Raw genomic sequence first — 15,786 nt, 5'->3', positions numbered from 1 at the left:
ATTTGAGGCACATGAGAGATGAGTACGTAATCCATGACAGCCAGCATAGAGTCACCAAGGGAAGATCATGCCTGACCAACCTACTGATCCTCTGTGGTAGAGTGATGGCATTGGTGGACAAAAGGAGGGCAACTGATATATTCTACCTGGATTTGTTCAAGGCCTTTGATATGGTCCCCCACCATATCATTATCTCTACATTGGAAAGATATGGATTTGAAGGGGGGACTATTTGGTGGATAAGGAATTGGTTAGAATATCACAGCCATAAGGCTATTATCAGTGACTTTGTGACCAGGTGGAGGCCAGTGACAAATCAGGTCTTGGACTGGTACTCTTTAACATCTTTATCAATGACATAGGTGATGGGATCAAGTACAAACTCAGCAACCTCCAACCCAAGCCATTCTATCATTCTATGATTCCAGTGAGGTTTAGTTGCACAGATGTTTTAAGGATCTAGGTTCTGGTTATTAATTAAGTGGGGGAGGGTTATTAAGTATGGGAGAGTTACTTTTAAGATGAACAAAATCTGCTTCCACTCATGAACTTAGACAATTAAATGTTTGTGCCTTTATGAGCTCTATCTGTGATTGAAATTGGAGCTTTTTTTACATCAACTAATTCATATAACCTTAAAAGACATTGACAATTGTTAATTATTTCATCAGATAACTGTATAAATGAGTATAACTGTGTTTTACAGAGATAATATAACACTTAGATTTCCAAATATCCTGTAAATACAAATGTTCAAATTTGATAATTGGAGAACAAACAGTATTTTTCCAATTTGAATGTATAGTTTTTGAATTTAATCTATTTATTTTATTTCTGTCATGCAGAAGTAGGTGTAGACTTATGAAAAATTAATTCAGTGCATACAGATATAGCATTGAATTTATTTAATGTAATATTGAATTTATTTAATGTAATTAATATTATATGAAAAAGGAAATATGAAAAGTTTTGTTTTCTTATTTTCACTTTCGAGAATTCCGGAAATTTATTTCATGATTGAAAACTTTTTCTTGAAAAGGGGAAGGATTTGCTCAATAAAAGGGATGCTATAAAGGATGCTATATTCCCAGATTTAATTTTTTGAGTTATTACTTGATAATTAATATTAGGAATCAAACAGATACTTTCCCTGTTCACAAAGCATTAGGTACGATTATTAGCTGCATGCTCATTTGTCACACAGGGTCCTCTGCAAATGAGAATATGTGAGTTCTGCTACTAGTTCTGCTACGGTTGTACGATGCCAGAGCATTTCTGCGCTTTCAGTCTCTTTCTGTGTTCGTAACAGATGGACAACTCACTTCCCATTCTTTTATTTGAAAGCTTTTGGAGTAGAATAGGCAAAAGCAATATGAAAGATTAGTATTATTACACACACTGGGAGGAAGTACTGACATGTATATGAGTGAACAGGTTCAAAGATTTTAGTTTCTATTCAGACTCCCTAAGATTAAAATAGTTTTTATATGACTGCAACAAAGGATATACCCTGTACATAATAAAATATCATATAAAATGAACATGAAGTTAAAAGAATACACTGCTTTTTCTGTTCTGTTTTACTAGGCATGATATGGTCTGAATGTAAAGAAATTTGGTCTCAAGGTCCAAAGGAATATCTTTTTGAATTATGGAATATGCTTGATTTTGGTATGTTAGCAATTTTTGCAGCATCATTCATAGCAAGGTTTATGGCATTTTGGCACGCGTCCAGAGCCCAGAACTTGGTTGATGCAAATATGAAAGATCTGTCAAGTCCAACACTGGAGCCCAACATAAAATACTACACCTTGGGTGAGTTGAATGCATTTGGTTAAAATTTATTGATAGATTTTCTGTTATTTAGTACATTAAGGCAGAAATTGATATTGGGGTGTTAGTCAACAGCTGGCTGAACATGAACCAGCAGTGTTTTGAAGTGGCCAAGGCCAATGGTATTCTGGCTTGTAACAGGAATAGGGCAGCCAGTATGAGCAGGGAGGCAGTCACTCCTCTGTACTCGGCACTGCTATAGCCCCATCTCGAGTGCTGAGTTCAGTTTTGGGACCATCATTACAGGAAAGACATTGAGGCCCTGGAGCATGTCCAAAGAAGGGCAATGAAGCTGTGAAGAGTCTGGAACACAAATCTTATGGGAAGCAGCTCAAGGAACAGGAATTGTTCAATCTGGAGAAAAGGAGGCTCAGGGGAGACCTTATTGCTTTCTGCAACTACTGAAAGGAGGTTGTGGTGAGGTGGGGATCGGTCTCTTCTACATGACTAGTGATAATACTAGATGAAATGGCCTCAAGTTGTGCCAGGGTTGGTTTGGATTGGATATTAGAAAAAAATTATTCTCTGAAAGAGTGATCAGCTGATGGAATGGGCTGCCCAGGGAGGTGATTGAGTCACTGTCCCTGAATGTGTTCAAGAAACATGTATATGTGGCACTGAAGGACATGGTTTAGTGGGTATGGTGATGTTGGGTTGACAGTTGGACTGCATGATCTTAGAGGTCTTTTACAACTTTGATGATTATATCATTCTATGATTTTATGATTTTATGATTAGTTCCACAATGTACTTGTTAAAGAAATTCTGGACTTGTACTTCTTTTTCTCATCCCTACTGTACTCATACAATTTCTTGGGAACAATTCTAGACATCAAGCACTGAAATAATCTAAATTCAGAAATTTTACATTATTTTGATCCTGGTCATTTAATCTTTTCAGTTGCACAATGTTATCCTGCAAACATTTCTATTGGAACAACTGAGAATGAGATGTATGCAATTTAACAAAGGGGTAAAGCTAAGCAATGAGATGCACTTTTTTTGCCAACATAAGTGATGTATCTTTAACTACAGTTGAATACTTTGCCCAGAGACTCTATTACATTATTTTAATATTTTTAATATCTCAATAATAAATGAACTTGTTAGTAAACTTGCTTGTCACATATGAGAAGTGGGTAGAAGCTATTTTGCACAATTCAGGAAAGATTAAGCCCTGTTTATTTGTGTTCACAATCAATAACACCACATCTCTCTTCCTTGTATTAGATATTCCTATCTGGATTTCAAATTACATCACTTTTTCACATTTCAATGTGCCCAGTATTTTTCCTGAAAAGGTTACATTTTTTCATCATCCAGATTGTGGAAAAAAAGAGTAATAATATTTATTTTGAAACTCAGTAAATTATAGTTTTCTAAATTTTTTGCAGAGAAGTTACAAAATTTCACCTAAGTTACAAAGGCAACTAGTTACATTTTAATTCCATTTTAGATAACACCTACTTGAAGAACTTGCAAACATTATGTTTACAGCTTCTGGATATGACAAGCACAAGTCTTTATCTCATTTGTGCTGTATGATATTTTACCACCCCTGGGAAGGCAGCTCCTGAAAAGAAGTTGCAGCTTTATTTTCCACTTGAGCAGCTCTGAGCAATTTTTTAAGTGTGTGCACTTTAGCCTGTTTGGAAAATACCTATGTGTGGTAAAATTCTGTCTATGGTAATAATGGGTGTATGGTAACAGCCCATTATGAGACCTGGAAAACTACTAACCCAACATCTTCCATCTTTGCTTTCAATTATTCACAGAAAATGAGGTAAAACTTACACAGCTATGTCTCTTTATAGAAAATGGGACAGTATTCTGTTATACAGATTAAAAATACAGATAATACATAATACATCATGTTTATACAGATTTCTAGGCATTTACAGTGAATAGCTCAGTGAACAAAACAATCTGCACATACCCACAAGAAGCACACAGCAGCTAAGAAATGGAATGATTGTACTGACCCTTGCTATGTCTAAAACCACTGTCATTCATTTCATTGTCATGACGTGAATATGGGCATGGCAGTAAGTTCCTTGAAGAATAACATTTTTGGACATACAAAGGATGTTTCGAAGCATTGTTGCTCAGCGTCATTGAGAATGGATAAAATGTAAAGCTGTTCAAATAACTGACTTGTATTAAATAGTTATTTGTTAGTTAAAAGCTCAGAACAGTACTTTAGCAATCAGTCAGTGATTGTCTTCATTTTTATATAAATTATTTATTTTCTACAATGATTACACTCTGCTGGGATGTATGAAATCCATGCCAGGTTAACCTCTTCTCTTTCTCTGAAGCATAATTGTGAGTTGAACTTAAAAAACTTTGAGTTTCTCATTCTGATGTTTTTCTACAAAGATTTATTTAAGTAGATTCAAACTTGAATGTTCCTCCTGCAAATGAATGTGTTTCCTATCAAATGGCAATACCACATTCACTTGATCATAGAATTACAGCACCATGGCATTACAGAATCATGGAATCATAGAATGGCTTGGGTTGGAAAGGACCTTAAAGATCAGATAATTCCAACCCTGTGTTGTGGGCAGGATTGTCACTCACTGATTTGGAGAACATTCAAGTAACTTACATACTGTTTAATTTGCTTGTCTTTCATTTATAATCAGTGGAGATCTATTAAGTACAGTAAGTAGAGCCAGTATCCTACCTCTATTTCAACCTTAGTGAAGTACCTTCCTTTCTTACACTTTTATTTCTGGTGACATGTAAGGCATTCACTGAGCACTGTGAAGTAGCGTACAACCACTACTAGCACTATTTGAGCAGTTATACATGGCACACTGAAGCCAGATGAATAACTAAGTATTCACAGCTCTTGGTGATTTTGCTTACAGGAGACATCGATTTTCTATGTGGTTTTTAAGTTCAAAAGGGTAAAAAATAACTGCTCCTTACTTTCAGTCAGCAAAGTTTCATACTTTTTTACTAATGAAAATAGCTGAAAATTCATGATGCAATGTACAGTAAAGGAAAAACAAAATGTAGGTTGTACCTTTACCATTCAAGGCATTGCTCCATTGAATTCAGATCCAATTTGCAATGACTCTGGTTCACCATTATGCACCTAAAAACAGCACTTCAGTGAATATCCTAGGGTGAACTTCAAAATTCTAACAGAAATTCTCATCTTTCATTTCTAGCCAGAATCAACTGGGATCCGTCTGATCCACAAATCATATCTGAAGGCCTGTATGCAATTGCAGTAGTGCTGAGTTTCTCCAGAATAGCCTATATCTTACCAGCCAATGAAAGCTTTGGACCGCTGCAGATATCACTTGGCAGAACTGTGAAAGATATCTTCAAGTTCATGGTGATATTTATCATGGTGTTTGTAGCTTTCATGATAGGAATGTTTAATCTCTACTCCTACTATCTGGGAGCGAAGCAAAATGAAGCATTTACAACGTAAGTACAACTGATTAGACTTTAATGATTGTGGGCTGTTTTTAGAGGAAAGATGGTTGCTTGCATTGTATATATTACATTTACTAATTGTTGCACAAGATTATAATTGTTTTTAAAAATCACTCTGTGTTGTGTTAAGTAGTTATTTTCTCTCTTGTATGTTAGTGGATGAGCTCTTAATCCTGGGCCTGCAGGACAGATCGTGCTGTGAGGGCAGTCAGCATTACAACTTCAAAGCACAGCATGGTGGCTCCTTGCAGCATGTGGGAGCTGGTTCCTCAGTTAGCTGCCACTGTCCTCTCACTGAAGCAGGCTGATCACTACAGTGTGATACACACTATAAAATACTTATCCTTTAATTCAGGCAGTTCTGTATATTCTTTCTGGCCAAAGGTCTAAGCCACCTGTCTCTCCATAGTTTCCTATGGCAACAGATTGTTCTATCTTGGGAGGAAAAAGTATACTTTTGTTATTCCATTAGTCTTTTTTCTTTTCCACCATAAGAAATGAAGTTCTGAATTTACTCTTTCTGTTTCAGGACTTATTTGGTGTAAATTTGTTATGACATCTTATTTCTAACTGTGATTTTAAGATAAGTCACTCGAATGAAAACTCATTCTTTTCTGTGTCCATTTTGTTTTGGGCTGTCATGGTATTTCAAGCTGTAGCAATTACAAAGCATACGCAGCCAACAAACAAACTTGACCAAGATGGAAATTTTTTTACTAATTTTCTTCTTACTATTAGTTCACACAATAGATGAAATACCTAAAACTTCAGTTCTCAGATAGAGTGCTGATAGAATATTATATACAGACAGGTAGATTCACAATTAAAAATTATGAATTTAATTTTTTTCCTTAAGGATAATGCAATAAAATCCAAAATGTGCTTTGCAATGCTTCTGCATTCAGGTTGCTGGAAAATAAGATTTATTCATCAAAGCAAGAGAAAATACATCTAGAGAGGGGTGCAGATAGGAATAGATGCCCCAGATATTTGAATTTATGTCTATGTGTATTTATAATATATACTTAATATATCATATATATTCCCTCTCTCTCTACACATACATATATATAAAGGAGGAATAGTAACCTGTAAAAAAAAAAATAATCAGAAAATCAGTCACCATGCCATGGCTTATTATCTTTACCCTGCATCTCTGGGAATAGTAAAAGCTCAGCTTCAGGATTTCAGTGTAAAAGACACTTTTTTTGAAGAGTACTGCTTTGCAGTCAGAGAAGCTGAGGACACGGTTTCAGAATACCATTCATATTAATGGTGTAATAATTAATACCAATTTTTGCCATTACGAACTGTTCATGCAATTATAATGAAGCATGTAAAGGTTAGTAATTTTTGTTATTTATGTTAACATTACAGGCAAGTATGTAGCATGTAGAATAAAGTTTATAGTGAATCACTGTAATATTCTTTTGAGACTGTGCATATAATTCCTAAACTGAATGAAATTTTTTATTGTTTTATATTTATTCTTAAATATTAGGAATGACATTACATTATAGAACAGCATATACATGTAAAATTAGGTAGTCAACCTTTTCTGCATAATATTATGGTGGAGGAGTTGTACATTGCGTTAACAGAAAATTTTATACTCCGTATAAAAACAGTTGCTGGCAATTTGTACATTAAGGCTCTACAGTTCTTCATTAATGTGCGTGTGTTCAATTTTTCCTTTTAGTGTTGAAGAAAGTTTCAAGACATTGTTCTGGGCTATATTTGGACTGTCAGAAGTTAAATCAGTTGTTATCAATTATAAACACAAGTTCATTGAAAATATTGGCTACGTTCTTTATGGAGTCTATAATGTTACCATGGTCATTGTCTTACTGAACATGCTTATTGCCATGATTAACAGCTCATTTCAGGAAATTGAGGTAAAAATTCCATTTGTTATGAAATAGTTTTACATCTGGTTGTCTACATCTCCTGGAAATGCTACCTACTTGTCATCTTTTATAAGAAAAATAACACATAGGATTTTGGAATGTATTATTCAAAAATATTAATTCCAACCTTCGTTTTTATTATAAAATAGCTGGAAATTGCTCAGATGCTTGTGCTTGAAGTGAGAACTAGATTGGACCAAAGAACTGCTACTGAACTGTCTTAGGGTCCTAAAAAGGATAGTATGTTGTGAGTTAGTAAATCTTCCCTTTACCTTGTTGTTGTTGTAGTTACTATTCAAGTAGTGCGTAGTGTCCTTGTTACAAGGATGTTTTCATTCCTGCGCCTTGATCTTGCCAGTCTAGAACACACTGTTTCCTTCTTTACTGTAAACAACCATTTCTTTTGTCCTCACAGGAACAAAACTTCTATTTATTTCTGCAGAACGGACTTGAGCTTTTCTCTTGAACTCTACAGAGAAATACCTGGGTGTTCTGGTAGTCCAGGGGTTGACCATAAGCTGACAGTGTGCCCTCATGGCCAAGGGGTGCGTGGGCAAAAACTGAAACAAGGAAAGTTCCATCTGAACTTGAAAACTTTAGTACTTTGAGGGTGAGAGAAACTGACTGAAGAAGCATGGATTTATCTTTTCTGGAGATATTTAAAAACAGCCCAGGCACTTTTCTCTACAACCTGCTGTAGGGGACTGGCCTTAGCAGGGGGGTTCCACAGAGGTTCGCTTCCAACTCCTACAATTCTGTGATTTACACAAAGGAGAAAAATAAGTGTTTTAACCATTATAAATGTTAAACATAAATTGTGGTGATGATAGATTTAATCACATTTTTAAGCAGGTGGAAGGAATTCAGGAAGAATCCCCTAACCTTTCATAAGCTCAGTTTAAAGTAGTAAAATTCTTAGCTAAAATTTTGAGACTGTTTCTTCTTCACAAAGAAAATAATAGGTTAAAGAGGTGAAATAGGAAATCAGATCTCATGTTCTCATTGAGCGTTTTACATTTCTGTTAACATAGTAAATAAAAAAGAAAAATCGTAAGTACAACAGAGTCCCAAGCAAATGGCTACTCAGTCAAGCCCAAGAGTATGAAGTTGAATGTTGCCATGTTTTTGTTAGGCATTGTGCTGTGTATTCTTAATTCTTATTACTCTCCTAGCGGGCGGGTAAAAAGTCTTTGTGATGCTGTAATGCAGAATATTAGCACTCATTCTGCATGAACCAATGTCTAAATCAAAACTCCTTAGTTCTTCTGAAATTACATTATTTTAAATGTATTGATAACAGTTAAATTCATTTATATGTGATTTTCACATATTATAATCAAGCTCTTGATCTGTTAGAAATTAAATTCAGCCAACTGCATTCAAAGCACACAACATTATCTAGAGCATCTTCCATACTAGAGATGCTATTAATACATATTAATAGTAATGTTTCTGTTTTTCAGGATGATGCTGATGTAGAATGGAAATTTGCAAGGGCTAAACTTTGGTTTTCTTACTTTGAAGAAGGGAGGACTCTGCCAGTACCCTTCAACTTAGTGCCAAGTCCAAAATCTTTGCTGTATCTCTTACTCAGACTCAAAAAATGGATCACTAAACCATTTATGTGCCAAAAGAAAAGCTTCCAGGAAGATGCAGAGATGAACAAGGTAATTTCATAGTACATATACTGACTACCAATTTCAAAAGATAAAACAGTTTTAAGTTTTCATTATCAGTGTTGATCATTTTTTTCTAATGAAAGTCCTGATCTTCTTCATTCAGACTGAAATCAGTCACCTGGGTACAGGCTGAAATTCTTACTTTGTTTTTTAATATGAATATTTGTCTACTTCTATAATCAGTTAAGTTCCAAAATAACATTGTAAATGTACAGTTCTTCCTGCTTTCTGTCACAGAATCAGAAAATACTAAGCAGTGTCTGATCCAACTGCCTCCTCAGTTCTGAGGCCAGACCAGGCTGCTTAGGACTTCATCTGGTCCAGTCTTGAAAACCTCCAAGGACAGAGAGAGTTCAACCTGTCTGGGCAGTGTTCCATCCAGGATGAAACTCTTGTTTCAGGCTGAACAAGCCCAGCTTCTTTAGCCTCTTCTGATAGGGAAAGTGATTTAGCCCCCACCATCTCTGTGGTCCTCTGCTAAGTCTGACGGGTGCACTCCAACACGTCCTGACACCTGGTCATTGGTAAAGATACTGGGAACCAGTAATGAGCATTGTCCCTCGAGGGTCCATACTTGTACCAATGCCACATGATATCTTCGTTGATGACACAGATAGCAGGATCAAGCGCACCCTCAGCAAGTTTGCTGAGTGGTGCAGTTGAAATGCAAGAAGGAAGAAGTATCCTCCAGAACGACCTGAGTAGGCTTGGAAAATGTGCACTCATTAAGTTCATAAAGCTCAAGTCCAAAGTCCTGCATCTGGGCCAGAGCAGTTTGCAGTGTCAGTACTATCAACAAAGAATAGATTGAGAACAGCCCTGCAGAGGACTTGGTGGTTGAAAAATTTGGAAATGAGCTGACAGTATGTGCTTGCAGCCCAGATAGCCAACAGTATCTTGTGGTGCATCAAAAGAGCCATGGCTAAACTGTCCTGTGATTTATACATTCATAGATTCTGTGTTAAAAAGTGGAAGCCCCATGACAACAACCCTTACTGCTCTCTGATAAAAACTATCCAGCCAGAGTTTTGCCCACAACATCCTAATATTGGTAAAATATATTCTCGAGTACAGTGTTAAAATCACAGAATCAAAGAATCTTTGGAGTTGTAAGGGACCCTTAAAGGTCATCTAGTTCAAATCCCCTGTGATGAATAGGGACATCTACAGCTGGATCAAGTTGTTCAGAGACCAGCCTCACCTTAAGTGTTTCCAAATGTATCCAAAACCTTTCCGTTTCAGTGCCTTACCACCATTACTGTAAAAAACTTCTTGCTTATATCCAATCTAAACCGCCTTATTTTACTTTGAAACCATTTCCCCTTCCTTCATTTCCCAACACACCCTGCTAAAAAGTCTGTCCCCTTCCTTCTTACAGCCTCCCTTTAGATACTGAAAGGCCACTCTCAGATCTCCCCATAGCTGTCTATTCTCTGGGCTGAACAGCCCCAGCTCTCTCAGCCTGTCCTCATAGGAGAGGTGTTCCATTCCTGGAATCGTTTTTGTGGTCCTCCTCTAGATGCGCTCCAACAGCTCTGTGTCTCTCCTGTACTGAGAACTCCACATCTGGATGCAGTGCTCCAGGTGAGGCCACACCAGTGCAGAACAGAGGGGCAGGATCACATCTTTTGTTGTACTGGCCACACTTCTTTCAATGCAGCCCTCTGGATTGCAAGGGCACACTGCTGGCTCTTGTCCAGCTTGCCATCCCTTGTTATCCCAAGTCCTTTCTGGCAGGGCTGTGATCTATCCTTTTTGTCCCCCAGTGTGTACTGACAGTGGGGGTGGCCACAAGCCAGGTGAAGGACATTGCACTTGGAGTTGTTGAACTTCATGAGATTCACCTGAGCCCACTGCTCGAGCCTGTAACAACCTTGCTAAAGTAAAAATAGATTACATCCCCAGCTCTTCCTTCATCTGCAAATCCAGTCAGCTTATCACAGAGAGCCACCTGGAGTGTCGGGCAAATTTTAGCCTTCATAAACCCACACTTACTGTTCCCAGTAACAGTTCTCTGTGTACCCAGAAATGTTCTGCAAAATAACTCAATCCATTATTTTTCCAGTTATCAAAGTGAGGCTGAGTGGCCTGTGGTTGCCAAGATCATCATTTTGGGTTCTTTGAAGATGAGTTTGACATTTGTCTTTGGAGACCTCTCCCAGTCTCCATGATCTTTTTGCCATCTTTACAAGGACTCCATCTGCTGTCAGCACCCATGTTTGCAGCCCATCAGATCTAACAAACATGCCTAGGCCAAGCTCTCTCAACTTGCCCCTGATTCAACTCTCATTCTCAGCCTGCTCTTGGAACTCCTCATCAAAGCCCTTCTCTAAGCACAGTGTCCTAGTAGGCTAATGGTGAAGTCTGAAGGAGGGAAAGCACCAAATCCCTCAGCTCTGCTGTCACTAACCATCCTGCTCCACTAAGCCACAGACCTACTTTTTCCCTGTTCAGCCTTTTCCTGCTATTTCAGCAGTAGAAGCTCTTCTCGTTGCCCTTGCAGATGTCAGTTTGAGGTGAGTTTTGACTTTCCTAATGCCTCCCTCGTGCACTTGGGCAGTGTTTTGAATTCCCGTTTGCAGCCTGTCTCTAAGCCTGTCCACCAAGAAAGCAGTTTGGTTTTATTCTAAAGCATTCTGATATTTGTTTTATACAAGTGTAGTAAAAAGCACTTGAGTTGATTCATAGCTGTATATAACAGGCTTGTTTAAAGAGTTTATAGTCAGTCTATTTTTCTTGCAGTGGTTTGGGATAAATTAATTGCGTTAGGGGAACGTAGGGTTTTGGGCAGAGGTGGAAGTCTAAAGACTAACACTGTTACAACGCACTGTGGAAAAAAACTTTATAACCAACAAATGAGACTTAATATGTGGAAAGATGAGCATATGGCAACAGTCACTTACAAAAAAAGTAAATAAGTTAAGAGTTTCTTATTTTGGTTGAATCAAATATATCCTTTATGAAACTTTTTAAAGTGGGTTAAAATAGGCAGCAGACTGAGCAGAGGCCTGTTCAAGGTCAGTAATTTTTGAGACGGTGGCTATAGTTTAGCAGAATGGAGTCCAGTAGAGAAATTACATGCCTCTGTGGATTCTTAGCCAGTCTGACAAGCTTCTTTCATAACAGCTGAAGAGTAGAAGTGGAAAGAAATTCATTACAATCCTACAAGGAAAGTGTGGAGCTACAGTGTGCTTTTGGCAAGCCCCTGGTTAAGTTCATAATGGCTTATAAAAGCAAACACAGATGTTACAAACACTGACACCAAAGGCAGCCTTGTTTTTAATTTCAGATGTCTCATGTGCTATAGGTAAATCTTCCAGCATTTCACAGATCTTATGGAATAGTCCGAGTTTGACAGGTCCCACAAAGATCAGTGGAGTCCAACTCTTGGCTTCACGTAGCACCATCCAGAAGTCAAACCTGTTGTCTGAGAGCACTGTCCAAATACTCCTTGAGCTCCAAAAGCTTAAGGCCATGTTCGCTGCCCTGGGGAACCTGTTCTGTCCCAACCACTTTCTGGCAGAGACTCTTTTCCCAGTCCTCTGGCAGACCCTCCCCTGACACAGCTCCATGACGTTCCCTCAACATTTGCTCAAGGTTTTAATGACTCAGCATTTTTAAAGCTTTTCATTAAGCTTGATGAAAATTGATTTCACCACTGCTTTGAATTTCAAGCAGTACTAGAGAAAGTTGACATGAGAAGCAAATTTAAACAAGAATGTTTTTTTCTAAGAGCAATGGCGTATATGCTACATTTCTTTCACACAACACACCTGGAGGGATGGATATTTATTTTTATTAGTTTTTATCATTGGTGTATTTAAATTATCTTCGCTTCAGTCTTCAGTTACTTTCGTGCAAATTTTTAATTGATATTTCCTTAAAAACATGTACAAGTTCCTTCATTTATGTGACAAGCCCAGTTCATTACAGTAGTAGAATTTTTTGGAGAGGAAAAAGCCATAGGCAGAACGCTTAACAATCAGTGTAAAAATGAGGTTACATGGAAATCTTGGCAGTTTCTGCCACCAAGTGGTCAGTCAGCAGAGTACAATCAATGCATAGTGTGTGAAGCACACAAATGTGCTTTTTGCAGGGGAAGCAAATTCTTCATTTTATTCTATTACATTATTTCCAGAAATTGTTCATTAGGAAACCAGGAGCTGAAGAAGCAAGAAGGTGTTTTTTTCTCTTTTATTCTAATAATAAAGGTGACACTCAGAAGAATATGTATTAGTTTTCAAACTCTGAAAAACAGTGATTATCCAGTGATGTGCACACAGTAGCCAACGTTTTTGTTGTAAATCACATCATTTAAGTTACAACATATTAGATAAACTTATGTTTTCCAATATATATTCAAAGCATTTAAGGTATCTTAATTCAAGCAAGAAATTGCAGCATTAGCTTTTTATACATCTTTAATTCAGTTTCCATCTGAATTCAACTTAGTATGCTAGATATAAATAATAATTATTCACTATATCTCTCTATATATATTGTACAATTGTTTTTGCTAATTTAAAATACACATAATCCAAAGAAAACTATCCTACAGCACATTCTCTCATAGGGCTTGTTTTAGCCCCTCTGATGGAGTTCTGCACAGGTATGAAGACTACCACAGTAGTTTCATACTCCCAGAACTGGGCTCTACAGTTAATATTTTATCATACAATATCTGTGTGAGGTAATTTAACTTAATATTGTACTCACATTTATCTTGTCTTATAAGTAATGTTTCCATTTCAGCTCGGTCAAAGGAAGCAATCAAGTATAAGAAGCTCTGATGAAATCCACTTAAACAGTTTAAACAATCCTCCAAGACAATATCAGGTAAAAAGCACTTTATTTTTGTACCCAGTCAAGAAGTTGTGCAGGTCAGACTGACATCATGAAGACAGTCTGAATTTATGCCAAGCAACATGAGTCCGAAACAAGTCCATAGACTTTGTGCAGGTCAGAAATAAATGCAATAATTTAGATACAGTAAAATGTAAAGGTTTTGTTTGTTTGTTTTGTTTTATCTTTGTTGTCTGCCCTTATTGTGCAATATTTTACAGTGTTTGAAAATATCTTTATTTTTAGACACAGGTTGAGTTTTCAACTCCCTCAACTGCACAGTACAAACTAAGAAAACCTAGAACACAATAGAGAATGGGAATCGGAATGGTTTTAAACTATGACAGGGAGATTTAGGTTAGATATTAGGAGGAAGTTTTTTACACAGAGGGGATTTGAAACTAGATGATCATTGTGGTCCTTTTCAACCTAGGCCATTCTATGATTCTCTGATTGTAAAAGAAATGCAAGAAACTCCTGTTTCTGTTGGCTGAAGCAGCTTAGCTTATTGTGTTGTGTTTCTATATTCTTATACCTCAAACACAGGAAATATCTTTCAGCCTTTGTGCTTTCATTAGTTTCTTTATTTTTTGTCTCCTCATAATCTCACCATATATCACTGCATTACAATGATTCCGGTCATGACAAGGTGAGAGTTTTTCAAACAGTCTTATATAGATGCTGTATAGTAACAACAGTGGTGCAGTGCAAAGAAACCAAGTTTGTTTCTTCAACAAAAGGATGCTGAAAGTAGTGAACACTGATACTTTTCTAACCATAAGGCAAAAACAAGTTGCTTTCTTTGCTGCACCACTGCTGCTATTGTGCAGCATCTACATAAAAGACTGTTCCAAAAAAATCTGTCAAGTCCTACACTGTGAAAAGTCTGAATGCAAGAAAAAATAGCATATTTTTAATAGCACAGATGTTGAAATTTTGTAGTGATAAGCAGAATCACAGAATTACAGAATCACCAAGGTTGGAAAGACCTACAAGATCACCCAGTCCAACCATCCACCCATCACCAATAGTTCTCACTGCACCATGTCCCTCAACACAAAATCCAAATGTTCCTTGAACACCTCCAGGGTCGGTGACTCCAACACCTCCCTGGGCAGCCCATTCCACTGCCTGACCACCCACTCAGACAAGTAGTATTTCCTAACGTCCAGCCTGAAAGCAAGTAAGAAAACTTTTTTAAAATTTTCTTCTTTGCAGAAAATAATGAAGCGTCTGATTAAAAGATATGTACTGAAAGCTCAGATAGATAAGGAAAGTGATGAAGTCAATGAAGGTGAGTATGTTGATGAATTACATGTTTACTTCTAATCAGAGAATCAAAACAAACTTCCATGTGAAGGATCATTAAGGTTTTGTGAACTGATCTGAACTCTCACGCTCCTGCCTTTGAATTTGTTTATTTCTTGAACTGCTTTTTTGTATTCCTATCCATAACCCAACATTCATCAATGGCCTACAGAATACCCACGCACTTCTGGTTCAGTGAAGAAATCCAAAGAAAAGCCATGATGACTGAGAGATGTATGGATATGTTATTCTGTCCTTTTCTTAATAGTATGACCTTCTAATGTCTGTTACAGGTGAACTGAAGGAGATTAAACAGGACATTTCAAGTCTCCGGTATGAACTGCTTGAGGAAAAATCTCAAAATTCAGAAGATTTGGCAGAACTTATAAGGAAACTTGGGGAAAAACTGTCAATCAACTCTAAAGAAGAAAGCAAGAGATAACCAAACATTTATGAAGTGCAACAGAACATTAATCCACTCAAAGCCATATTTATGTTTTTGTCAAGTCTAGCTCACATTTCTATTATGGATTCAGAAATTACATCATTCCAGTTCTTTACTGCAGAAATCACATTGGCAAATCCTCTGTGGCCATGGTAAACGACTTGATATTTATTTATTCATTACCTGTTGAAGAGATAGTTTTAGAGCATTTTAATATTCAATTTACCTTTTTTAAAATGTGAGTAGAATTTTAATAAGCCCAAACATGACAGATTAAAAACATAAATCCAGACTTTTCCTACATTAACTGGTTGTT

At 37.0% G+C, this 15,786-nt stretch overlaps 1 protein-coding gene across 2 annotated transcripts in view; it reads left to right on the top strand.

The window, feature by feature from the left end:
• The window catches only part of TRPC6 (transient receptor potential cation channel subfamily C member 6), a gene marked incomplete at both ends in the record, with an annotated part of 91,449 nt that extends 75,982 nt beyond the window's left edge, over positions 1–15,467 (top strand). For both annotated transcript variants that reach the window (XM_079539778.1, XM_079539777.1), the window contains 7 exons: positions 1,588–1,815; positions 5,016–5,280; positions 6,989–7,184; positions 8,660–8,863; positions 13,628–13,711; positions 14,936–15,011; positions 15,319–15,467. In XM_079539778.1, coding sequence (XP_079395904.1) covers positions 1,588–1,815; positions 5,016–5,280; positions 6,989–7,184; positions 8,660–8,863; positions 13,628–13,711; positions 14,936–15,011; positions 15,319–15,467 — 1,202 coding nt within the window. The remainder of the gene's footprint in view (positions 1–1,587; positions 1,816–5,015; positions 5,281–6,988; positions 7,185–8,659; positions 8,864–13,627; positions 13,712–14,935; positions 15,012–15,318) is intronic.
• Positions 15,468–15,786: the final 319 nt, after the last annotated feature.

This window comes from Tetrao urogallus (assembly GCF_951394365.1).
Source record: "Tetrao urogallus genome assembly, chromosome: 1".
Taxonomy (NCBI): Eukaryota; Metazoa; Chordata; class Aves; order Galliformes; family Phasianidae; genus Tetrao; species Tetrao urogallus.
Note: the sequence above shows the minus strand (reverse complement) of the source record. Positions and strands in the feature narration are given on the sequence as shown.